We start from the raw sequence: 27,782 nt of genomic DNA, 5'->3' as shown, positions 1-27,782 counted from the left end.
GCACGCACGCATACACACACACTGGGAGTGGGAACACTGACTGCTCTTCTCTGGTCAAGATAGAGAACGTCCCCGCTCTCAAGAAGGAGAGTCGGAGACCGTAAACGACGACAGACAGGCGGTGCATGGATTTCATGATGATGAAAAAGAAGAAGTTCAAGTTCAAGGTGGATTTCGAGCTCGACGAGCTGTCGTCGGTGCCCTTTGTCAACGGCGTTCTGTTCTGTAAAGTCAGACTCCTTGACGGGGGCTTCTCCGAGGAGTCATCACGGTGAGATCTGCCTGCTTTTCATTCAACAACACACACAGGCTAACGGAGCTAACTGGCTAGCATTCTCCCTCTTACCTCCTGACAACCATCATCCATCACATTAATTAAAACCAGCTGGCTATATTACAGTTTCCTATAATGAACCGTGTGTTTAATATCACTTAAGCTGCAGATAGGATACTTGCCTGCCAACCAGATGTTTACTAGCACGTAATAACGAGCTTATTACATTAGTGGTTGTAAAAGCTACAACAATTGTATTGAAAATGGTATACTGGAAAAGAGAAATCGTCAACACATAATGGCTATAATAGTTACAATTTCATATTAACGGCATTAGCTATAACGGTTAATTAATGTAGCAGCTGCCTCAGCATCAAAAATGGAAATGAACTGTATTTGCAGTATTTGCTATCAGTTTAGCTCATGTTTTGTTTGTAAACATAGGAGTAAAACAGATTTATTTTGATTTATGATGGGGTTTGGGGGGTGTTAGTAATGTAACTAATGTAACACCTATTTAGGTATTTCAGTTTCAGAATATAATGTGATTCCCATCCATGCTCGATCTTTTGTTGACAATGTACGTGCAGGTTTGTTGTGGAAAAACAGAAACAATCAATTGTTGTTGCTGTGCATATAACTACAGTTGTTCATAAGCTATATCAATTACCAGTTCGTTTATAATCCACTTGACAGGAATGATAATGAATGTGGTCTGTTGAAAGATCAACATTTTGAATGAATGTCATTCATCTTTACTTAAACTTGCATATTAAGTACTAAGCCAAACACAAGAAAGTGTACAGAGGAATGTACTGGGGTGTACAAAGACTAAAGAAGAGCGATATGTTACATGCATTTTACTATTACTTTTGCAAAATTCAGTAGAAAATAGAGATACAATGATCTGTTTCCAACAATCTGAGTCATCGGGATGATTCTGCATTTTTATATGCCGGGAACGGGAAGTAACACAAGTCAGGGATTTGGAGAACAGATGGGGTCAAATTACCCAACATTTATAGTTTATGGTTTTTCGTGAGCCATCCCCAGATAGGTGACAGTTGGAAATTCATTGTCCTTGATGACAAATGTGCTTATTGTGTGATCAATGTCCAGTATCAATTTCATTACCGTTGGTAGCACAATGTCACCTCACCAAAGTTAGGCTTTTACTTTATTGGGTGGGTTGTTTTTTTTTGTTTGGTCAGCAGAACCATTTTATGCTCTCATGTCACGCCACTACATTTTAGCCTCTACCTTGCTACCCACACAAATGTAAACATACTCCTGTGTGATACTTCCTACACCAGAGATTAGGACAAATATCTCTATATATCTCTATATGGGACAACCCCGGCCGGTTGCGAATATATTATCCACGTAAACCTCTTACCCTTTTCTTTTTTCTAAATTTAGTAGCCAATCTTTCTTTAACCCATTTTTCTACTGGAATTTAGTCGTTATGCCAATTAATTAATCTCCACACATTACTGTGTTGTCACTGCTGTTGTATTCTACTGACTCACCTGCCAGTGAGGAGCCCCCACCGGGAAGACCTAAAGCCTCCTTCCTACTCCTCCCGCCAACACCCCCTGCTGACAAGTGCGGCCCCAGTCTGTAGGAACTAGGAATACTTACAATGACCAGTATCACCTCCCCGCCCAGCTTCCCTTCCACAAACACGGGCCAATTGTATTCACAACTTCGCATAAACGCCCAACAAAGCCGGATGCACCACGGTGGATTCGAACCCACAGCCTCCGTGGTGGTGGGCAGGGACTTTACCACTGCACCTGCCGAGCGCCCAAACCCTCTATTCTTAACTGTACTTTGTGTGCTCTTGTCCCCCTCTACACCAAGGGGTTGATTTAGGACTTCTATTTTACTTACTTCTATATTACTAATCTAATTACAGTATTATGATCTGGGGGCGTGTGGTATGTCATATTGCAATTTTGGGCATGTTAAGAAGCGCTTTTGACACCCCGCGGAGTGCGCAAAACGGCCTTGAATTAGTCATGGGTGTGTTTAAGGCGTGTTTGAGACGTACCCAATCAACATGTCCGTACTATTCTATTTACCAGTCAGCTGATGTCACATACGGAATGCGCACTTTGGGGATCGTGGTATTACATTTCTTCAGGCTGGCACCATAGAAGACATGACATGACTTTGTCACATTTGGGTTAATAATTCCTATTGCACTGCATGCTATCACCTTTATGCCTCAAAATAACAGACCCACCTATACCTTTCAGATCGGAATGGAACTGCGAGTAGATAGCAGCATATTGGCAATCCATGCGTAATGTTCCCAGAATCGTCTAACCCCCGAACATGCAAGTTCGTTTGATATTGTTTAATTCGATAACGATAGAACCATGTACCATACAGCGAATGAAAGCAAGATTCCTAAGGAATATGGAGATTTTTACATTTAATAAAACGGTTGAGAAATGAGAGAACCATGAGTGTTTATAGGCTAATATCAACGTTTTTTTATGAAAGACAAACGGGCTGTGAACTTGAAGAGCTCAATCACCATCCCGACACGGAAGAAATATAGCCTAGTGCATGCATGTATATGCACTGTTGCACTTGCACACAGTAGCCTACACACGCTCTTTATTTGTTTCTATTGAAAAACACCAGTAAAATAACGTTTATTATATTTTATTTCATTCAAGTCTCGACGAAGGAATGAGTTGAATGCGTGCTGCGTAATGCTGTGGCCCCGATGGTATGGTCTTCGCTGAGTTCGCTCGTAGCATTTTATTGAAGAAGACTTGAATCGGGTGTGATACAGCATATGAAAGCAAACTTCCCACGGATTATGGAGATGTTTTTATTTATTTTTAAGGTTGAGAAATGAAAGAATTATGGCCGTTTCTAATCTCAACATTTTTTTTTAAAAGACGCAAAACTGCCATGTCTCATAGAAACAAGTAAATAGGTCTATAAAAATAAGCGCATATAACAGGGGTCTGTAACCTATTTTAAATGAAGTGCCATGTTTTTATTTTCTAAATAGTGAGTCTGCCATATCCAGATTAATTTGAATGACACCACATTAAAATAAAAAAACATATTTTGATTGTCCACAAATATAAAGTTCTTCCTTCTTTTTAAATATGTTCTTGCACATTGTTATAATGATCATTATATATCCCCCTCCAGTCAGAGTTCATAGTTTTAATGAATGAATGTGATGCATTGTGAGCTGGTATAGATCTGCTATTTTCAAAAGTAATCTTTTTATTAAATGTTTGGATTAGCTGTCCTTAGTTGGGCAAATGCATTCATCTGGGGATCCTTGACATGGGAATGTGCTGTGTGAGGATCACTGGTTTAAACAACATTAGGAGAAAAGCCCAAATAACCACTTTAGAAACAAGAAAAGCAACCACACAGAAAGCAACTTTACAGAAAAATAAGCCGCTTATAATAAACAGACATGGCAACACTCTACCAGCCTCACAGAGCCGCTCAAGTGTCAAATCAAACAGTGCTTTTTGCGTTTATGAGGTGGTCAGACCCACGTCTAATCGTTATGCGCTGAGTGTCTTTAGGTCAAGGGGCTTAATAGCAAATTGCGCAAAGCGAAAATAATTAACATATGGACACTCCCACAATGCTAAAATATTCAGGAACGCGGTAAGCCATAATGTGTGTGCGTTCAACACGGGCCAGTGCGTTCAACACGGGCCGATATGCCTTTCATAATACGAATGTGCGCAGAGCGAGGCCAATTTATGTATTTCCATTGGTAAAACGCACCTTCAAAATCTACCCACAAACCTCTTAGCTGAAAATAGCCAATCTACAAGCTCTCAATGTGTCACGTTTTCTGTGTCCGGAGCTAATCTTGCAAACTGCTGGACCGTTCAGTGCCATATTTCGTGTGTACACTGCCAGACCATAGGTTCCACAAATTGTTTCATAATGTAATATGAAAGATCAATGAACCATTATAAAGCGCTTTGAGCACTTTGGAAAGCGCTGTCAAAATGCAATTCATATAAAAAATAAATAAAAATAAATCATTTTTATAATGGAACTCAAAGGGGCTTGGATCGGGTTGAAACCTTGGAATAATGTGTAATAGATGTGTCAGATGACTGACGTCACACACTGGACCACTTGAAGTCCAGTTTGAAGCAGTGTTTTGTCTGATTGTATTATGCCCTCAAAATTAGACTGCAGCCACACTTTAACATGGTAGTACTAGGAGACCCGTCGAATGAGATGAGACAAGCCTTATTCTGGCTCATATCTTGCTCACAGCAGACTTTCTCACATGCACAAATTGATTTTGCTGCACGAGAAGTGCGGCTGGCTCAACAGTCCCAAGGCACTTGGAGTGCAGCTGGCTGGGAGTTCCCTTTCTCTGACTCAGGATTTAGGCAGGAAAATAGACAGGAAACATGTAACATAGGTTGACATCATTGTTTGGGAACATTATTGTTCACATCTGCTGCACACTTATAGACCTCCAGTTCTATTCGTAACCTAGATCTCACACAGAAGCCATCAAGCCCTACTAACATATTGTCTCATATTATTATCATTTATCAGCCATATGATATTATTATGTAATTACTTGCGCAAGCAGAGCGCACAAGTAATAATTTCGCCCGGTCTTCGTTCACCGTGACAGCCAAACCGCCATTTGATGTGTATGCAAAAAAAACAGCAAATCTGTGCCTGGTTTGCTGGGACCAGATCACATAAATGACCATATGTCTTACGTCATCATTTAGAGCTAGTCATACGTATACTATATACATATTAGTAAAATAAAATAGCAAATTGTGCCTGATCTGCTGGGACCAGAGTACGTGGTGTGTATATGTATGACTAGCTCTCAATGATGACGTAAGAAATATGGTCATTTATGTAATCTGGTCCCAGCAAACCAGGCACAAATCTGCTGTTTTATTTGCATACGCATCAAATGGCGGGTTGGCTGTCACGGTTTTTGGCGCAAAGTAACCACAGTATACCGCTAATCAACTTACAACTACATACTCTATATAGTATATGTATATGTATACGTATGTCTTACGTCATCATTTAGAGCTAGTCATACGTATACTATATACATAATCAGTCAAATAAAATAGCAAATTGTGCCTGATCTGCTGGGACCAGAGTACGTGGTGTGTATATGTATGACTAGCTCTCAATGATGACGTAAGAAATATGGTCATTTATGTAATCTGGTCCCAGCAAACCAGGCACAAATCTGCTGTTTTATTTGCATACGCGTCAAATGGCGGGTTGGCTGTCACGGTTTTTGGCGCAAAGTAACCACAGTATACCGCTAATCAACTTACAACTACATACTCTATATAGTATATGTATATGTATACGTATGTCTTACGTCATCATTTAGAGCTAGTCATACGTATACTATATACATAATCAGTAAAATAAAATAGCAAATTGTGCCTGATCTGCTGGGAACTGAGTACGTGGTGTGTATATGTATGACTAGCTCTCAATGATGACGTAAGAAATATGGTCATTTATGTAATCTGGTCCCAGCAAACCAGGCACAAATCTGCTGTTTTATTTGCATACGCATCAAATGGCGGGTTGGCTGGCACGGTTCTTGGTGCAAAGTAACCACAGTATACCGCTAATCAACTTACAACTACATACTCTATATAGTATATGTATATGTATACGTATATTTTAATTCAGTTTATATACCTTTTTTTTTCATCACATATCAATGATTTATTTTTAAGTGGTGCAACCACTTCTACATCCAGCATGCAATGTCCGTGTACCTGTTTGTTTGTGTGTGTACCTGTGTGAGCACGAGTGGTGTGCGCATGCGTGAAATTGGAACGAGAGAAGTATGTGACATGGCTGCCACCTGCTGGACGCAAACGATACAGAGAAGAAATTGGAACGATACAGAGAAGAAATTGGAATGATACAAATTGGAACGATACAGAGAACCAATAGACGGGAGTTGCACCACTTGGTTCACACTGGTGTGATTTTTCTTTAAAAAACTAAAAAGGGATCCAGAATATATCTACATCGATAAAAGTGTATTTCTTATCTATACTATAATAGAGCGAATGTCTGAGTGTGTGTGTGAGTGAGTGTGTGTCCGACCGCATTATCTCCTCATTATCTCCTCATTGCCTGCACCAATCGCTCCCACTTTTCACACAGGCATTGACCATATGAATATGGAGGGCGTAACGGAGCCCTTTTTTCGATTTGACACATTAATGATTATTAATTTATTTATTAGTGAATTAAAAACGCATGCAGTACCCCCCGCAGCCACAGGGCGGCAAAACTCCTCTCCCCAGAAATCACGTGTCACCAGTGAATTGCATTTTGGGACGGTCACTGATTAATACTGGGACACAGTTTTCCGTGTAACTTCAGTTGTTTCGCCCGCTGTCAATTTTGCTCGCAATAGACAGCGGGCGAGCGATCGGGATATTTCCAACCCCCTTACGCATCGACACAATTACTACATACAACAATTCAACAAACAACATGCCACGAAGAACAGCCTCAAGGACCCTAGCGCATTCTTCCACGCACCTATACCCTTTTTCACACCGCCCCCAGCCAACACGGAGGTTGTGTGTGTGTGTGTGTGTGCAGACTACTTTCGCTGTGAGCATGTGTGTGTGTAAACTACTTAAGCTGTGAGTGCGCACGTTCGTATGTGTGCGCGTGCGTCATCGCGTGGCCGTTTTCACTTTTCAGTTAGCTATAAACACAACACGAGATACAACTGTCTTGACCATAAGCCACACACACACACACACACAGCGTGAAGTGGCTACAGCGCACGCTCTGGTGAAAACAGCTAATCTACAAGCTCACAACATCACAGGTTGCAAAAGCCATGAGTTCTCTCAAGCCAAAGCTCACAATTGAGACCGTTTTGGACGCAAATCCACCCGCAAATTGGATCTGTGCGACTGTCCATATATAGCTGCATGTCAAACTGGGGGTCCTTGATACTTTTCAAATGGGGCTCTGTGGGCTAATAAGTGTAAATGCTGCGGTCCTTGCTCTTGCCATGAAAACGTTTCCCTACCATGCATTTGGAAGAATACTTTAATGTTATACTGCTGTTTTTATTCATAAAAAACCACACACACACACACACACAAATATATATTATACAAGTTGAAATATATCAGAACGGGTAAGGACTAGTATAGATAGAAACTTGAACCATACTTAATAATACTAGGTGTTTATATGCATAAAGTAGGTAGGTAGCAAATAGTTACATCTAATAATTATACATTTCAAACGTTCCTTCACAGAGATACTGAGATTTGACAGTTTACAGCGGTCGAAAGTACTTGCGCGCTCTGCTTGCGCACTAGTTGGCCATTTATGGCCTACTAGTGTGCAACAAGCAAGTATGCACTCGACAGAGTGCAGTTCTAGTTAATTATATATGTTTAGTATAATGTGTTAAGTCTATGGTTGAAAAACGAACTATTCTCTCAACTCTAAAACACAGTCATTTGCAGTTCAGATAGCTTGGTTTTAGACTTGTTCTGTGAGTGGAGTAAAGTTTACTGTGTACAAGAACATCTACATCCACTCCGTTTATCCTTATACAGAGAGAGTGATTCTATTGCTTTAATTTCTTCCCTTCGTGGAGACATTATTTCAATATATTCAGATTGTGGTTTTATTTCTGAACAGAATGCACTCAAATGTCTTATTCCCCATACAGGGAGCCAGTACAAGCCAACTGTGTTCGCTGGAGAAGAACATTCTCTTTCCCTTGTAAGATGAGTGCCAGTGCAGGGACAGGAATACTGGACCCCTGTGTGTGTCGAGTGTCTGTCAGAAAGGTACAGTATAGTCTGCTTCAACTTACAAAATTAAGAGTTTGTAAGATCTTTATCCAAAGCACTTCACAATGTGCATTACATTCACACACCCAGCTGGTGGGTGCAAAGCGGCGCAAAGTGTAGCTACTTTTGTAAATTAGGAATAGTTTTGAGGTTAATATTGCTATATGTTTGTAACCGTTTTAGAAAAGCAATAAGCCACTCGAGGTCCCAGCCTAACGGGTATTTTATAATGGCTGAAACGGTCAGAGACACTCCGCTACGTGTCGTGTCTCACTATGCCTCTCAGCCATTATAAAATACCCCGTAACCTGAGACCTCTTGTGGCTTATTGCTTTATTTTGTAAGAGTTTGTAAAGGTCTTTATCCAAAGCACTTCACAATGTGCATTACATTCACACACTAAAAGCAGAGGAAACCATGCAAGGTACCAACCTGCTCATCTGGAGCAGCTCAGCGTGCCGTTTCCAGGGGAATTTGGTAGTTGTAGATCCAAAACTGAAAAGTATCAGATCATCAACAGTTTAGAGATTGTATGGTCCTGTAAGATATTTTGGGGGCCTGTGTTGAAATAATAATTGATGATTATCCTTTCCAGGAGCTGAAGGGTGGAAAGGCGTATGCAAAGGTAATAATTAAGATTTTTATTTTATTGTGTTTCAGATTAGTTAACCTAGATTTACAGTAATCGGGTGTGTTTATGTTTTAATGGCCTAGTGAGCCCATTATAAACAGAGGTCTCACTGCCTGCAAGTGGGCATGGCATGTTATGTTGGTTATGTCGGTTTACTTCTATTGGTAGAAGTACATTTCAGGGATATATACATTTTAATATTCATGTGTACAGGATGAATGTTAGGCCACATAGTGATATTTTATAAGATGACCAAAGAAAGACAAAAACAAATCAGGATTCCATTAAAGTTGAAACGATTGGAGACTATGGGCTGGATTTTGAAGGTCCGTTTTACAATGGGGTAATACATAAATTGGCCTCGCTCTGCGCACAATCGTATTGTGAAAGCCTTATCGGCCCGTGTCGAACGCACACACATATGGCATACCACGTTCCTGAATATTTTAGCATTGTGGGAGTGTCCATATGTTAACATTTTTCGCTTTACGCAATTTGCTATTAAGCCCCTTGACCTAAAAACACTCGGCGCATAACGATTAGACGTGGGTCTGACCACCTCAAAAATGCAAAAAGCACTCTTTGATTTTACACTTGAGCGGCTCTGGGAGGCTGCTGGAGTGTTGCCATGTCTGTTTATTATAAGCGGCTTCTTTTTCTGTAAAGTTGCTTAAGGTAAGGTTGGGCGATATGCCAATTATTTTCAACTGCCCATCGTCTGACAAATATTCGCCGATTAACGATGTATTCGTGTCATAAAAGTAAAGTGAGAACAGCTCACTGCAGGTCGCCAAAAAGCCAGATCTACAAGCTCTCAAGGTGCCGCGTCCAGCCTGTTTTTGCAGCTCCGTTCGCTAGGCGTTGAGAGCTTGTAGATCAGTCTGTTTCTGCAGCGCAGCTGCGCAGCCAGGGTAACTTGCTCCCTTGCCTTCCCGCACCGGTCCGTCGGAGGCTCGGAGTGGAGCAGCGGAGCCCACAAGCTGCTGCGGCCGGGCTGCTGCTGATCTACAAGCTCTCAAGGCATCGCATCCTGCCTGTTTTTGCAGTGCCGTTCGCTACGTGTTGAGAGCTTGTAGATCTGTCTATTTTTGCAGCGCTGGTGTCGGGGTTCGTTCACGTTGTGAATAAAAATAACTTCGATTACAGGCGCATATGAAGTTCAATCACTGGGTTGCAGCACGAGTAGGGGCTACACGCTAAGCTAAGCGCTAAGCTAACGAATGATCCCCGAGGCTATACACTAACACTAGTAGACAGTTTTTTTATTTTCCCCCCCGACTTCAGGGGTGAGGCATTGGGATTGTGATGAGACACGAGACAGCAGTGTGCATTCTGTTGTGACTGTATATTATTAAACTGCATGGGTCTGGACTCCGGAGCTTAAACAACATGTAGGCTACAGCCTCCCTCAGCTCCCTGGCTCCCAGCCTTTACTCTGGCTGGCGGCTGCCGTAATGCTGCGATGCTGCTGAGTGCGGGGACTGTGGGAGCATACATTATAACGGGAGGAGGTGATTTCCACCCGGCCGCTGTTACTACTTTGCTTGGCCAAATTGATTCACATGTTGCTCACACTTTACAGGTTAATTGGGCTAAATCGTCCCGAGAAATCGCCTAATAAAAATATTCGGCGATTGGATTCGTATATTCGCGATTGACGATGTATTCGTATCGTCACCCAACCCTAAATTGTACTAGTTGTGGTTGCTTTTCTTGTTTCTAAAGTGGTTATGTGGGCTTTTCTCCTAATGTTGTTTAAACCAGTGATCCTCACACAGCACATTCCCATGTCAAGGATCTCCAGATGAATGCATTTGCCCAACTAAGGACGGCTAATCCAAAAATGTAATTACATTTTTCCAAGATTACTTTTGAAAATAGCAGATCTACCAGCTCACAATGCATCACATTCATTCATTAAAACTATGAACTCTGACTGCAGGGGGATATATAATGATCATTATAACAACGTGCAAGAACATATTATATATAAAAGAAGGAAGAACTTTATATTTGTGGACAATCAAAATATGTTTTTTTATTTTAATGTGGTGTCATTAAAATTAATCTGGATATGGCAGACTCACTATCTAGAAAATAAAAACATGGCACTTCATTTAAAATAGGTTACAGACCCCTGTTATATGCGCTTATTTTCGGATTATTTTTATAGACCTATTTACTTGTTTCTATGAGACATGGCAACAGCTCTTTTGTTGCGTCTTTTTTTTGTAAAATGTTGAGATTAGAAACGGCCACAATTCTTTCATTTCTCAACCTTTAATTTTTTTTAAAACATCTCCATAATCCTTGGGAAGTTTGCTTTCATACGCTGTATCACACCCGATTCAAGTCTTCTTCAATAAAATGCTACGAGCGAAGACCATATACCATCACGGGCCACAGCATTACGCACCACGCATTCAACTCATTACTCATTTCAAATATAATATAATTATAAATTAAATTAAAATATAATTTTACTGGTGTTTTTCAATAGAAACAAATTATTTTGAGGCATAAAGGTGACATCATGCAATGCAATAGGAATAATTAACCCAAATGTGACAATGTCATGTCTTCTATGGTGCCAGCCTGAAGTAATGTAATACCACGATCCCCAAAGTGCGCATTCCGTATGTGACATCAGCTGACTGGTAAAGAGAATAGTACGGACATGTTGATTGGGTACGTCTCAAACACTCCTTAAACACTCCCATGACTAATTCAAGGCCGTTTTGCGCAATCCACGGGGTGTCGAAAGCGCTTCTTAACATGCCCAAAATTGCTATATGACATACCACACGCCCCCAGCTCATAAAACTGTAATATTATATGTAATATTATTGGAACTGGTTAATCGACCTGTATAGGCTGTATTTTGCGTGTCTTAAGTACCAGGTCTTATTACTTAACTTAAGACATGGAGGCGTGGTCAATGCTCTTTTGCCACTCAGAATAGCCAAATGGCATTGATCACGCCTCCAGGTCTTAAGTTAAGTAATAAGACCTGGTACTTAAGACACGCAAAATACAGCCCTTCAAAATGTAAACGGCTCTCCTCAAGAGAATACGTCAATCAATATCCAAAACAAACGGGATGAAATGAATCTATCCCTCACTGCTCTCCTACAGCTTGGTTTTGCTGACCTGAATTTGGCAGAATTTGCTGGCTCAGGGAATACAACGCGCAGATGTCTCCTAGAGGGCTATGATACCAAAAACACTCGCCAGGACAATTCCATTCTCAAGGTAGGTGCTGTTTGAGCTGTGGTGTAGTTCCAGTAAAGCGTGCCAATGTACAGGTTTCCTATCCTAAAAAACTGTTTATTAACACTGTAAGCAATCCCCAGCAAAACGAACCAGGTGTCAAACGGTGCAAGATGGCTGACAGTAACCATTGTAGAACACACCATTGTTTGCTGACCTTAGAGCCAGCAAACCAAGTATTTAAACATTTACTGGGAAATGTGTGTAACCCAGAATTCTTCTCAAGAATAGTAATTAATGAAACCTGACTCAGCTTTTCATCCCTGCTAGCGGTTGGTTTGTCAAATATCTCTCAAAAGCTTGAATATGTAAGTCTGTAATACTGTAAGTATATTCTATTCCCCTGGAGCCATAGCCACGGCAGGAAGGCAGGTTAACCTCCCAGAGCCGTAGTCACAGCAGGAGGAAGGTTTATACAATAGTCACAGCAAGACCGCAGGTTCAATGTTATGTTGTGTAAAAGCAAATGCAATTTATGTTGTATAAAATTCTCATGCAAATTATATATTTATATATATGTTTTGTATTTTCTGTCTTTTGTATTAGGTGATCATCAGTACACAGCTCATGTCAGGAGACCCATGTTTTAAAACGTAAGTGTTTTGCAATATTGTGCAATATTCCACTACTTTTAAAGGTGGCTAAATATCATATGGTTTGTACAATTGTAACTACTGATTATTAAAAGATAAAAAATATATAATACTGAATTAAATAAATACTAGCCCTTACCCGTTGTGAGATATTTGCCCCCCCCCTTGTGGCCGTGGGGGGTACTGCGCCCGGGTGCGTTTGTAATTGACTAATCAATTCATTAATAATCATGAATGTGTCGAATTGAAAAAAGGGCTTCGTTACGCCCTCCACATTCATATGGTCAATGCCTGTGGGAGTGGGAGTGATTGGTGCAGGCAGTAAGGAGTTACGGCAGTGTTTCTGACAGACACAGACACACACTCAGACATTGTTAGAATTATATTATGATGATGTTTGCATAACACAATGTCATGGCACAATGTCCTTTTCTTTTAAGCATTTTGATTTACAAAACCTTTCCACAAAATATTGTCATGCCAGGTTTCCATCATGCATGGCAGAGAAAACAGCCTGAAAATAGCCAATTTACAAGCTCTCAATGTGTCATGTTTTCTGTGTGTCCAGAGCTAATCTCGCAAGCTGCTGGACTGTTCAGCTAACATCTTTAAGGTCACAATGACAATACCTGGTTCAAAAGTCATTTACTTTCCTATGAGTTGGCCCTTGTGACTGTCTGTTGTTGTAGCTAATATGTCACTGTAAACAAGTGATATGCCATAGCTTGTAAAACCGGTTCTTCTTCCCTAGTGACGGTTGGGTACACCACGGAAAAGGGATGCAGGCTTTTCAATGAAACTGCCAGGACGGTCAAAGCAAAGTTCCTTGCCCCAAAGGCAGAGTATGACCTAAAAATTATACAGTAGCTTCTGTTTATAATTATGGAAGCATACCAACCCTATGCTCTCTATTTATTTATTCAGCATTGAAATGCAGACAAGCACTATTGACAATTTTATATATTACACAAACCTCTGAACGTGTGCGTGTTTGTCCTTTGTACCCAGAGAACCGTCAGATTGGTTAACTTCAAACGCGGCATGCATAATATTGCGTTGCCTGGCGTAAAGTCAGATAGGTGGTTTGTCAGATAGGCGGTATATGCCCATATCCATATACTGTATGCCTTTCTCCAACTGAATGTTCCCCAGAGCAGTGGGCACTACATTTGACAGCAAGCTGAAATTTGATGTGAACTGTCAAATGCTGTGTAAGAAAGTATAAGGATAAAAAGTAAAGGATAAAATTTATATAATCATGTAAAACCATAATGAAATGAAACGGAACATGGTTTTCCTGTTTCCTCTCTGCCCAGGCCTCCATCCACAGCCACTGTGATAGGAATCCAGGGAGATGGAGAGAGCCTACTGGAGGAGAGAAAAGGAGGGGACACTCAAAAAGTCTGTCTGGGTAAGACTGACCACATCTCTTACAGGTTACCAAAGCCAGAAAGCAATAGATTTTGGGTAATCAGGTATTTCTAACTGCCATTCCCAGACACGTTCTGATTAATTGAAAAGGGTGGACCCTGTTGTAAACAAGTGTAATGCTTTATGTAGTAAACTGTCTTTATATTGAGTTGTGCTTTCATGTGAAATGTACCCATTCTGCAAACTGTTATACTTCAATCAATCAATGGCGATGATCTGGTGAGGATCATTTTGGTCTTGGGAATAACTCATTAAGCCTGATCTTCAGTTGGAATAATTAAATGAAAGGGATCACAGTTTCCTATACTACTGTATAGCATATACATGAAATGGGGGGGGGGGGGGTTTGTTTGTTTGTGTCCATCATCATTAACCAGTGACATGTCTTTTACCCCTACTTTTTTTAAAGCGGTAGTGATAAATGAGCTTCTGTTTAACTACAGCGCATCACTAAGCAAAATCGTCTTTGTAGACTTTTTTTTTCTTCTTCTTTTTTTTGCATTGTTGATGTTGAGTGACATCTTCATCCGACAAAATGCAAATGCATACACATAAAGGCATAAAGATAGAACACAATATAGCTTGAGAGCTCATTTCCATTGGGAGTCCTTTGAATGTATTTAAAATTGGCAAGTTCATTAAACTATATTGACTTTTTATTGATCTTTCAACGCGCGCGTGTGTGTGCCCTCGCGATGGATACAGTATATACTGTGTGTATGCGCCCTGTGCTAGGAAGACTCTTCCTCAACTCGTGTGTCTATAATTCTTCGCAGATTTTAGAACTATTGTATAAAAATGTTGATGACTGTGTTCTAACGGCTCATCTGCCTGCATGGTACAATCATCTTTTCACCAAAACTGTATATCTAAGAATAGAAGAAACTCACTACTATTGCGTCCATCCATGGCAAGCAAAATCATTGGCAAACCCCAAAAGCTCTTGACCAACATTTTACAGAAAGCGGGAAGTATCTTGGCAAATAGCTCCAGATCCTCTCTTCATCCAGTTTGAGCCTTTTTAGCTACCGCCTACTGAAGTTCTTTTCAATAAGTCCTTTATCCCAGATGCCATCAATCTTCTAAACTCAACCATGTGATTGATGAGCTACAGCCACAGCCACAAGCATTTCTACGAGTAAAGTATGAGGCAACAAAGTGGAGCCCTGCAACTCACTTTTGATACTTTATACTTAGTTTAGACCCCGCGGTCTAAACGTATTTTTCCTGTTTTTAATCGCTAATAATCTTTGGAGCGTTCAAAATTGAGTTGTGAGCCCCCGCCCCTCAGCACCAAATAACGGATGTGCGTTATATTTGTCTCTAAAGTATGACCAATTCTGCTTTTTATGCTGTGTGAGCTCAAGACATATTTCTACTCTGGTGAACAATAAAGATATTCTCTTCTATTCTTCTCTATCCTCTTATGTCTCTGTATGTGTGGTGTATGCATGTGTGAATGCATGCACTGGAGCGTTGTGTGCTCGTCTCCTCCAGATCGTTGTGCTTCTCTTTCATGTATCATTTAAACTATCTCTTTTAGCTTCGCTACAATCTGCTCTGACCCTGGGGGGCTCACGCACAGTTAAAAATAGGAACTGTGTGTTTGCTATCCGTTAGGTGAAGTGCTTTTCTGCACATATTTTAGCTGCGTTTCCTACGCAAGACAAATGGTTGACCAATCCTGTCTGTGCATATACTATTGTGTATGTGTGTGCTATAATTTATTCAATGATCTGTTCATAATTGATGATCAGTTCATAATAATTCTTCTTACTCTGGAATGCTAGAACTTCTACTCTTCAGTGCCATCTCTGCGCATTACTTGCTGGACTTGGTTCAATTCTGACTATACAGTAGGAACGGTAGGACACCACTTTCTGCGAGGGCGGACCCTTATTGTACTCCATGCCCTTATCATCATCATCACACCTCTTGTTCTAAAACCTTGCAGAGAGTCGAGAAAGCAAGTGTTCCACTGCTCCTGATGACCTAGGGGCATGCGGCCACTCCAGAACCTCCAGTTACGCTAGCCAACAGTCCAAACTCTCAGGTAGGCTCTCCTTCTATTTACAACACGTAGGATTTGTATGTTGTGGCTTGTCTACTTTGAGAGACAAGCACTCCTGCTGCACACGTCATGTATTACCAGGACAGTATGTATATCTGTGGAGCAAAACGTATCTAGACAGGCAAGACAGTAAGTCAGAGAGGCTTATTGTCGGTATCAGCCAGGGTGCGGGAGTCTATCCCCGTTTCAATGCGCTAGACTTCTGGGAGATGGAATGCTGAGGTGGAGCACAACACCTACCATCAGCTCCCAGTACTTGCCGCACTACTCATACGCTGAGTTGGTGGTGGCTGGGATCCAACCCATGACCTTGCGGTCGAAAGGCGAGTGCTCTACCGACTGAGCTACCCGGACACAGGCAAGACAAATAAGTAGAGCCCAGCCAATATATCCGTCCGATATAGTGACCATACCTTTTTTGCCGATATAATTATTATTAACCATTTAATTTTTTGTTTATTTGTCATCGTTCAAAATGGTTAATTATTATTTTAGGCATCGCTGATCCAGGCGAGAACGCCTGTGTCACTCGATCCCCGTCTGAAACGCCAATAAACTAATAATTTAGTTTAGTTTGGCACACATTACATGCCAAATCCTTTGCTTCATACAAATGATGCAAACAAATTGTCTGAATTGCTCCCATTTTATGCCAAATGAAATCATTTTCATCACACAGGCAACAGTGACAAAGAACATCATGGCCTGTCAGTTTGTCGGAGCCCTCCAGCCAAGTACAAGAGTCAGATTTCCCCACTTGGATGCTAACTTTTTCCATTTTGTTTGTCCAGTACATTTTAGGGCACATGCAAACGGTAAGACTTCTTGAAGATGTCTTGAATCAATTAAGGCCAAGTTTCCTTCCCAGATGGTGGAAAATCGGGGTTCTGTGAACAAGAAAAACACATTGATTGTCGATATTGGGTTTTCCCTCCTTCCTTTTACGCAATTTCTGATTGATTCTTTTTTAAGAAAAGAAAAAACATGTAGCACACCGCAACATAATTTCTAGATTTATTTTCTCTCTCTTCTTCAAATTTGATAAAAACTTTTCTTTGCATGTTAAAACCTTTCTCTGCATGCCTGGTGTTAATCCAGTTCTCCCCAGTTCTGTCTCTGCTCTATCTGACAATGATTAAAAGTAAGAGTTTCTTCTCCATATCCAGTGACCACTGACTGAACAATTCCATCTGACTCCTTGTCTGATTGTCTGTCATATTATCTAGAATCTCAGTGTTTCACTTTTTCCACATATTCCAATTTATACACTATGAATTGTTTACAACTCCTTTTGTACACCTAAAAGTAAAGTTCCATTGGTACTATCAAGGACAGTTGGTGAAGTAGGCTGCAAAGCTACATTTTTCTCTCTGCGAATGTAGGAAATGTACTATAAGCCTCAACTGGGGGAGGGAGAGTGAGCTATCTGCCAATATCACTCTGCTAAGCAGTTTAGATCTCGATATGTCTCGAGTTTCCATTACCGGCAGATCAGATCGACATTAGAGACTGAGGGGAAGTGTGACAAGATGTGGTAAACATAAGCACAGCCCTAACTGCCATCTTAATATGATGAATGCACTTTCTATTTCTACATCTGTGGTCTGTATTAAACGTTATTGTCTGGGTAAATGGCATAAAAAAAGTTATACACACATGTACACAGTATATGCATTAAAAGTCATTTTAATTCTGTTACTTTACTGTCGATGACTAGTCGATACTAGTGTGTAGGAGGTTTGCTTTCTCATTGCTTCAGTGCATTCAGGACCTGTGATGTGTTTTACTGCTGACTGTAATAGAATTTGAGTATGTGGTGCTGCTTTTACTCAACTACTAAATGATTGAACACACTACAAGTCTAAAATGTACTTGACTGCATGGCACCTGGGGTTTCAACAACGAAAAGTAATTTGTTCATATGAGTTCATAAATGTTTTGCAGTAAATGCACAGTGAATGAATCTTGTGCCATAAATGTGTGATGTGTATGCTATAACCAGAGGGGGAGGGGATACCCTTTTGGGCACAAGATCTACTTGTTTTCCAAGTGTGGTGAGATCTTGCCCGGATGGTGAAAACTATAATGCAAACATAGAATTATAACACAAAACATTGCATGGATGCACCTGGGACGTATCCTCAGTGATGTATCCCATGGTCATCGGGGTTTAGGGTCTCTCGAACATCATACCCCTCACTCAGGTGACCCAGCTGGGGTGATCAAGTCCTGAATTACGTCCCAGTAGCTACCCTCAATCAGTCCCATTAGGGAAAAACCAGGGCCACACAATCCGTTGGAACTACTCCAGAACTACTCTGCCAGGGCTGGGAGGTACGCTTCTGGCGCATGGATGGACTAGGCTCTGTGGGTTGACTCCTGTCCGGGCCCCTCCTACGTCTCACCAGGTCCACTCCTGCTCTCACCAGGCCCAGGACCTGTGTGTTGCACCAGGGTCCCAGCACCAGACACTTCATTCAGGAGTGATGGGCAATAGTTCTGCTAGACCTAGGATGCCTGTGATCATTTAATTATACTTCGTAAATTTTCATGTATCAGAGGCATAGAACGGTCCCACTTACTTTATGGTCGGGTTCCATATTGGCGGCCTAAATGTGATAAATGCTCCGTTTGTACTCACCCATTAAATAATTTCAAAGACGTGGAGTGAACTATGGTCCTCTAGTTTTATATCCATGTGAAAGTTCTGGCACAAAACGTGTATTTAGTCAATTATCTCCACTTTTTCAAGAGATGCACACGGACATCTTTCTCTCCGGGCGAGGGGGGGCCGGAATGATCGATGAACTGATTTTACAAATACGTCCTGTTTACCACAGACGTCATCACCAATTGACCAGGGAAACACAAAAGTTTGCAGTCACACAATTGGCAGGTGGTGTGATTAATTACCCAGCACCTATCGCAAAGCACCTGCCAATTGTGTGACTGCAAACCTTTGTGTTTCCCATGTCAATTGGTGATGACGACTGCGGCAAACAGGACTATTTGTAAAATCAGTTCATCGATTGTTCCGGCCCCCCTCGCCCGGAGAGAAAGATGTCCGTGTGCATCTCTTGAAAAAGTGGAGATAATTGACTAAATACACGTTTTGTTCCAGAACTTTCACATGGATATAAAACTAGAGGACCATATTTCACTCCACGTCTTTGGAATTATTTAATGGGTGAGTACAAACGGAGCATTTATCACATTTAGACCGCACATGTTAAAGTTCTACCACAAATCAAGGAGGGTGTACTATGGCTCTTGTATGTGAAATACTGTACATACTGTATGTAACAACAAGAGCCGTTCTAGGGCTATAGTTCTGCAGACTCCACCCGAGCGAGAAGGTGGTGTGCTTGCTGCTTGAATGGCCTGGCCTTGAATGGATGCACCTGGGACGTATCCTCAGTGATGTATCCCAAGGTCATCAGGGTTTCGGGTCTCTCGAACATCATACCCCTCACTCACATATAGGCGACCCAGCCTGAGTAATTATAACTATATAGAATAAGTCTATGTAGTTTAATATTAATAATGAAGGCAAGACTCATTCTGGAAAAGTGTTTTGTACATGAAACAATGTGACTGCGACTTAAAATACACATGATAGCATCAGTTTCATGTATGGCACATGCATACAGTAGGCTATATCGTTGACTTGAGATTTCATTTCCTCTTTTATTTTTCTCAGTTCACTATCAGCTGGAAAAGTAAAGTCATTTGAGGTTTGTCAGAATGTTCACTCTTCATGTGACCACCGCGCTCTGACTTTAGGTGCATTACCCGTTCAAATCATATCAAATAAATAATGGTTATGGGTCACACACACCAAGACTGCATTTCAATAATTTATTCTTGCATTTTGAACGGTTCGGCTATGCAGCCTTCATCAGTGTGTGACACACTGATGAAGGCTGGATAGCCGAAACATTTGTCTCCTGTTCAAAATGTCTTGGTGGGTGCGACCCATTACCGTTATTTGTCAGAATGTTCCAAATTCCATTTCTTTGTCATCACTGCAATGAGACAAATACCTTCCCATCTTTTTAGATGTGGTTGCAAAGTTGGGCAACACCAAAACCACCACAAACGCCTCATCACAATGTTGTTTATTAAGTATTTTGTAGTATAAATTAGCTCTAACATTTCAGAACTAATACTCAATAACTGCATCACTGCCTCCCTCCCTCCCAGGCTACAGCACAGGTCACTCCCGCTCCTCCAGCTTATCGGAGTTCAGCCATCGCAGGAACCTCTCAGTCGGCAGTGCCTCCACAGGCATCGGCAGCCTCCCTGAACCCAGTGAGGACAGAGACCGGGAGACCAGGCCCTGTCCTGCCCTTCCTGAGCACCCCATACCCACCAACACCACCACCACTGCCAGCCCAGCAGGCACACCTGTCCGGAGTGCCTCCTCCTGCGAACGGCTCAACCGGTGAGTTTAATTTAATCCACAAGTAGGAAGTGTGAGAAGTGTGATGAAATGTTTTGTTGTATTGGAGAAAAAGGGTTAGAATTGTTTTCTAGCTTTTCTTTATTTAAAAACTGATTTGTCACCGCGCCATATTCACTTCCATTTGTTTTGTCAGACATAATAAACGACTAAATGTGATGCAAAACTGGTCTTACATTTGACTTGCAGCGGTACTGAAAAGTGGTTAAAGGACCACTTGTGCCATTTTCAACCTATGTTCATATAATTAGTTCTCACTAAATGCTCATTATAAGATAGCACCATTTATGTCAACCCCAGGGCTGTGGGGTGTGGACACTTCAGAAATCTGCCAAGCAGTGACATCGGTATGTAGATTTGGTCATTTCAAACAAGATTTCAAACTTAGTTTTATAAATTCAAGAATCATGGCTTCTATGTAAGCATGCTAACTTTCCAGGAAGAGAGAGGCTGTAGTTTCTATTAGCTAGGAATCCCACTCGATGATGTCACTGGTAGACAGGTTTCTGAACTGTCCACAGCCAACCAATGAGACACAGAGAGAGTAGATGGAAATTGTCTACTCACCATAGTATTGGTAAGGACCAATTATATGAAGATGAGGTTTCAATTTAGTTTTGTGCTTCTTTAAATTATAATCCAAAAGATGCAGTTCAAGGTAGTAGAGATGGATGCAATCAATTGGTAAACACAGAAGTAATCCTTTATGTTCCCTCCAGACACCTAGTGAAGCAGGATTCTATTGAATCCCAGCTGAAGAGAATGGATGACACACGAGTAGATGCCGACGATGTAGTAGAGAAGATTCTCCAAAGTCAAGACTTCACAGCCTCACTTATGGACTCTAGCGTTGAGGGTAAGGCACACATTTATCAAACACTGAAAAACAAGCAGGACAGGCAAACTATCTGTGAGAGGGAGGATGACTGATTTAAGCAGTCACACCTGGCCTGAGTGACAAACTTAAGGAAGCTGCAGTGTCTTGTGTCCTTCCTTGCCCTGGGTAGTGACAAATGTGACCGACTCGTCACTACCCAGGGCAAGGAAGGACACAAGACAAGGCAGCTTCCTTAAGTTTGTCTCTTTATTCCTCCAAGTCAAGGGAATCACAATTTGAAAGCATCACAATAATAGTTTACACAGGAGAGCAGATGGCTCTCCACTGTCTGGACAGAGGCTCGCTTCCCAGTGTTTATGGAGATGACTGATTTAGGCCTGGGCTATACGTCTCTAGGTTTTTATAAAACGGATATTTTCGTACTCCGTTGTCGTATGGGCAGGGGCCCATACGACAAAGATATCTGTGTCCACACATACAACCCAAAACGATCATTTTTGACTCCAAGTCTCCAACAAGCATGCCAGGCCAGTAGGTGGCGATAAGAAATATGTAACGCAATAGAAAAGATTTCTGAGCATGCGCGGTGAGCTGGTTTCCCAATAAATCCCCCACGTAACCCGGTAGTACTAAAAACAAAACAAACAAGGCATGCAGACAGGACTCCGTCTAGTGAGCAACTTTGGAACTCACCTTCTAATATAAACACAAACCCCATTTTCCCAGCTGACTCGCTAGCCTAGTGGACTACTACGCACACTTGTAATCTATGCTTTCCTTCGCTGGTTCGCGCCCCACTGCTGCCACTGCTTTTACAACCGCAGACTTTTTAATAGTTTTTGGATTAAGGTTGCATTAAAAAGACTGGATTAAGGTTGGTGAAGGATGTGTTGCTTCCCTGCTTGCATACATAACCGCAAGCAGGGGAGCAACGCATCCTTCACCAACCTTAATCCAAAAACTATTAAAAAGTCTGCGGTTGTAAAAAAATGCTGCGGCAGTGGGGCGCGAACCAGCGAAGTGAAGCAAAGCATATATTTTCTTAGTCTGCGTAGTAGTCCACTAGGCTAGCAAGGCTGCTGGAAGAATAGGGTTTGTGATTATATTAGATGGTGAGGATCCGCCCGCGCGGGTGGCGCTATAGCTGCCATCGTGTTTGTTGTCGTTTCTATGGTAACCTCACGTTCACCCCGGAAGTTGTTCGTTTTTCAATCCATGAACTGATGCGCATGCTCAGAGTTAAAAGCAACAACGAACATGCGCGACTAGGGAGGTGACGTCATCCTTCCTCAAAAACTCCGTTTCGCATGACTACACAGCTCCACCATCCGGATCTTTTCGAAAATCTCCACTTATTTATCCGTCGCCAAAAACCTCCGTTTGAGTGGCCGAAAACGCCGTTTGCGTCTGGCTGAAAGGCCCAAACGCACATAGAAATGTGCGTTTGAAAAAACACCCAGAGTCGTATAGCCCAGGCCTAAACCTGTTGTGCCTTGATCAAGTCCATGCACAACAGGTGCGCAGCCACACCCAGCTCTGAGTCCAGTTCTAGTTTGACTCAGGCCAGGTGTGACTGTTTAAATTAAAGTCATCCTCCCTCTCACACTATCCACAGATAGCACACATGCCACATGATTGTATAATTCATATCCTGTTATATTTATGAAGAAATATAACAAAAGAGGAAATTGTACACCATACACAGTATGTATTCTTTCTCGTGCAAAAAGTTGACGTCAAACCTCAATTTTGTCATCGGTGCAACTGCAACCAAAGTATGCCACTGATTCTGGGCACTCAAAAGCTCCTGGCATCCAAACTAAGCTACTTTTTTGAGTGGTGCAACCACTCCCTTACGGAGTTATGTGTGTGGGTGGGTGGCTGGCTGGCTGGGTGCCTGCCTGGCTGGGTATGAGCAGCATGGTTGTTTTTCACCACCTGTGCGCAACCTAACACACACACGCACCTATTAACTGTATATATGATGATTTCGGGTGTGCCAGTACAGTACAGTGACAGTACAGTACAGTACAGTAGAGTTTACAGTAGAGGGACCGGCACACGGTAACTCATGTCGTTTCGGACGCGGGGCGGCTCGCCCTGGGTGCGTTCCTGTGGGTCTGGAAACCCCCCCCCCCCCCCCCCCCCCACAAGGAGTTGCACCACTCACTTCACACGGATGTGATTTTTTTATATACTGGTATACAAGATGTGCAATGATAAAGAGTGTAGTGAACATAAAATGTAGGCTAGAATAACTGAACACTGTTGTAAACTGTCCCAAAATCCCAAAATCAATAAACCACTTCCAAACGCCAAACTATGCTAGCTGCATCTAGTGGGATTGAATTTTACACTGAATGTTATACTGTGAAAATGCCTGTCAAGACGAACCAAGTATCTCTTGCCTAAAGCCTAATGTTAATTGTCTTTTTTAGAAGGCCAAACATTGGATAAATTGAACAGCTACTGTAAATTGCTTTTTGAAGCTTTTGTCTTGAAGATATGTAGTCAGAATAATATTTTACTTTCATAAGGTTTAGGTTTGGTGTTAAATGTAACAGCTGAGGGCTCAAACAGAGAATACAACTTTATTAACACCCCTCCATCAGAATCAAGTATTCAAGTATACCAGGTCATGTTATATAGCACACTAATATAACAGAAAATTATACCCCTCTCTTTTAATGAGTCTGAGAGATGTAGAGGAAGTTCTATTCTTACCAAGGTCTCTTATCTAGCTGAGCTCTGTGCTGGGAAAAGTGGTCCCGTCAATAGAGGATTATTTTTAGATTGCCTAGCGACTGATGCCAAGGAATATGCAGGAGTATGTTACTGTTCCCTCTGTCTACTACATGAATCTGAGTTAAAAGTGTGTGCATGTGCCTGTCTTGTTTCAGAGGAAGGCTTGCGTTTATTTGTTGGCCCTGGGGGGAGCACAGCCCTGGGAAGCCATCACTTGCACACCAGGTGAGTTTAGCATAGGATCGGAAATCGGGAACCCTAGAGTCTCTACTCTGGATGGAGATATATATATATATATATATATATATATATATATATATATATATATATATATATATAAATACACACACACACACAGAGCTATATGAAAAAGCTTGGGCTGAGAAATGAAATGAAAATGTATTTTACTTAAACTTTATTTAACATGATAGTCATACAACTTTAACTGAAGATTTCCATTGAATGAACTTTCTATCTCTTTTCAAATAATCTTTTTCAAAGAAATATCGTGGTAGTCACAACCCTAGATACTGTATGACGTGCCACCAGGACACCCCTGAAGAGAATCTTAATCTAATCTTCTCTTGCGATTCCAGGGTTGGCGCTGGAGCTTATGAGCAGGTGGTGATAAAACGCTAGCCCTGACGTGACGATTCCCACACATGGAGAATGGTAATGCAGATTTCCAAAAGTCAGGTCACGGTCATCGGTTTTTAATATTAATTGTAACAGACGCATTGATGAGGCGCTGCGCCACAACAAGCAAACAACTCCGTGGAGGGTAGAGACTACAACAGTGCCCTCTTGTGCTTTTTTAGACTATGTGCACTATAGCTCTCTTCCAGTCAGGACTGGGCTCACTGGCATGTTCTAGAACAAACAAACAGATAAGATTGCTGACAATTCTCAATGCTTGTGTGACCCTTTGACAGTATACTCACCACTCACCTTGATTTCTCTTCAACCTTCTAATTTCCGTTGGTTGTCGCTGTGCATTTGTGGTGTTTACTGTTCTGCTGACAAAACTGACCACTTCTTGTTTTTCTTTCCTTATGTTGGTAGATTATCCAGGTGCTTTTTTTGTTATCACCTTGCCTTCAACATGAACCCATTTAAGACTAATACATACTGGAAGAAAACGACAAACCTTCTCTCGATAACAGACTATGGGTGGATGGGTTTTTGCGTGCTTCATTAGAAAGTGAAAACGTTGCTAAAGAGGAATATGCCATGCTTTCTGAATACATTCCTAACTGTTGTGTTTTTGTCTTGAGGATGACGTCTGTTCTTTGTTTTGGACTGTATTTAAATTTTATATTTTGTTAACCAATAAGCTGCTAATAAGCTAGTCGTTGAACCCATGTTATAAAGTCGATGGGGATATTTTACTACAAAGACTGATAGCATCAACCTTAGCCTTTTTGTGTTTGATGTGCATGATGTGGTTGTGTGAAGGAGACAAAGGGTGTGATTGTGACTTGTAAAGTGGTAAGGCCACTGTAGTGAGTAGTGACAGTAATCCTGTCATCATGGATAAATGAAAGGGTGTGATATACTGTACGTAATAATACTCGTTAGGGATGGCAACCCATTTATCAACTGTGTGGGGAAACCTGCCCACACTACTCTATGATCATCCACTGTATTGCTGACATCAGTATTGTGTTCTGGTTGTGAGCAGTTTGTGCTATGAAGGTGACCTAGCTCTGTGCGGAAAGTATTTTTCTTTTAATAACAGAAGTGTAATGTAAGCTGAGGTCATATTGGAGGTGACTGCAGTGCCGTATTTTAACATTCATGATTCGTCAAGTTAAAAATCTTACCCATTACCTCTTGCCAACTACTGTCAGGTGGTTGCAGTCACTGCAGGGAGGATTGGGTATACACAACAAAGTAATCTGATCAAAACTCTGGGGTAAGACGTAAGATTAGTGAGGCTCATAGCAATGAACAAAACTCTTATGAACTGCTGCAAGAATTAAGTTTTTGGAAACGGATGCCAAAAACTGATTCTTGTCCAACTGATGCATACTGTGACTAGTAGTGAACATCATCAGAGGTATACTGTGAGAGCCATCTCTTTACTGCATTATCAGCATTATCAAGGATTACGGCATCTTTTAAAAAACAGACTTGGTTTTATTTAGCCTGCAAACTGTAAACTGACATATACTGTAACTAACGTGACTATATAGTTGGTGTGACCCATTTCTCCCGTCATAAGCCATAGCAGGGCTAGCTATACAGTACTTGCCTAACCATACATCTTAAGAGTTTCTGCACAAGTGTCAAAATAAGTATTTTATCTGTAAGATGATCAGTGTTCGGTTTGTTTTTGCATGATTTAGATGTCCTTTTTTAGTTGGAAAAGCTTTGATTTTGTAATTTCCATCAGAGGTAGGTTATTGCTACTTTGTCTTTAAAACACTTGTGTAATTCATTTGCAAATATTGTGCCATTGTTACTCAATATTTACACCTCATGTATGTAGTGTTTAAAACTTGGGAGATCGTTTATTTTATGAACCACATCTAGTAGTCTAGTATTTGCAGCAAAAAAAGACAATGAGACCTCTATTGAAAATGAAACTGAATGAAATTTGTTTATTGATATTGATTTGTTGATCACTTATTTTACCTGTGTGAGACAGGTACCGAACATGTTACAAACATGGTTGCTTCTTCTCTTCTGTGAAGCTGTGCTTATATATGGAGCTTTTAAAATGTAAAGTGATGTTCTTTGCTGTCTTGACTGTGTCCAGTGTTTCCCAATGCAGACCTGTCATTTTGACCAATATTTGTTTAACAAGTGTAATGTATGCTCTAAATGTGTACCTTGCACTGTTGAATAAAATGTTATTAAAAACAATATTCCTATATTGTATTTCTCTGCCAGCTGAACCAACTTTTCTCCATTTATGAATTATTAAATATGCACTTGTATGTTGAAGGGGAAGGTTTACTGCATGCTTAAATTAAACCATAAATTGACAACCTTTACATGACTTGTTTTAATAAACAGAAAAATAATAAATGACACTTGCTTTAGTAGAGCTCTATTGTCTAGTCAAGTGTACCATTTACAGTGATTCCTAGGAGTTGGATGCTTTTAAGACATTGTCAAGTGCGTCCTGTTTGGGTTTTTTTTTCATCACTTTGTATGTTGGCTATTCAAATCCACAAGCTCATCCATGCTGCAAACTTGCATGTTATTTTTATATCTTTTCTGGGGTCCCTGGCATGAAACCTTTTCAGATGGCGGTCCGTGGCCGGATAAAAGTTTGAGAACCACTGTTTTAAGAGGCATGAGGAAGCAAATGGCAATACTGTGACGATCTCAGCCAGACAGTAACGAGCATAATGGCCAGCCAAATTGAGTGGGAAGAATGGTAATGGTTTTTCATGAGCAAGACGATGCGGCAAACTTGCACGCTGTTCAAAATAAGAGACAAGAAAGTGGAGGGTAAATACACCTGCACACCTTTCTCCTTGAATTAATCTCTCCTGGTCATGCAGTACTGTCCATATTCTGGGCTGAACATTTGTCAAAAATAGCAGATCTACAAGCTCACAACATGATTCAATGTGAGTTTGTAGATGGGC

At 41.2% G+C, this 27,782-nt stretch overlaps 1 protein-coding gene across 2 annotated transcripts; it reads left to right on the top strand.

Annotated features, from left to right (window-relative positions):
- Nucleotides 1-3: 3 nt before the first annotated feature.
- Nucleotides 4-27,157, top strand: fam102bb (family with sequence similarity 102 member Bb). 2 transcript variants are annotated; one of them, XM_083767859.1, is made up of 12 exons: nucleotides 4-271; nucleotides 8,016-8,136; nucleotides 8,735-8,764; nucleotides 11,906-12,022; nucleotides 12,587-12,633; nucleotides 13,950-14,044; nucleotides 16,019-16,117; nucleotides 16,927-16,950; nucleotides 20,339-20,579; nucleotides 21,317-21,453; nucleotides 24,336-24,405; nucleotides 24,777-27,157. In XM_083767859.1, exons 1-12 carry the CDS (start codon nucleotides 126-128, stop codon nucleotides 24,817-24,819), a joined length of 1,170 nt encoding a protein of 389 aa, XP_083623985.1. In that variant the 5' UTR covers nucleotides 4-125; the 3' UTR covers nucleotides 24,820-27,157. The 2 variants fall into 2 exon arrangements, with proteins under 2 accessions (XP_083623985.1, XP_083623986.1); XM_083767860.1 differs by lacking the exon at nucleotides 16,927-16,950.
- Nucleotides 27,158-27,782: the final 625 nt, after the last annotated feature.

Source organism: Protomyctophum parallelum (assembly GCF_964188405.1).
Source record: "Protomyctophum parallelum genome assembly, chromosome: 6".
NCBI classification, from domain to species: Eukaryota; Metazoa; Chordata; class Actinopteri; order Myctophiformes; family Myctophidae; genus Protomyctophum; species Protomyctophum parallelum.
This window is presented reverse-complemented; position numbering and strand designations above follow the sequence as displayed.

What these genes read in the sequence shown, in the direction of transcription:
- fam102bb (XM_083767859.1), top strand. Translation starts at nt 126, where the DNA reads ATGGATTTCATGATGATGAAAAAGAAGAAGTTCAAGTTCAAGGTGGAT. An exon ending in TCCTGCGAACGGCTCAACCG is followed by an intron (nt 20,580 to 21,316) that starts GTGAGTTTAATT and finishes TGTTCCCTCCAG; the next exon opens with ACACCTAGTGAAGCAGGATT. An exon ending in TATGGACTCTAGCGTTGAGG is followed by an intron (nt 21,454 to 24,335) that starts GTAAGGCACACA and finishes GTCTTGTTTCAG; the next exon opens with AGGAAGGCTTGCGTTTATTT.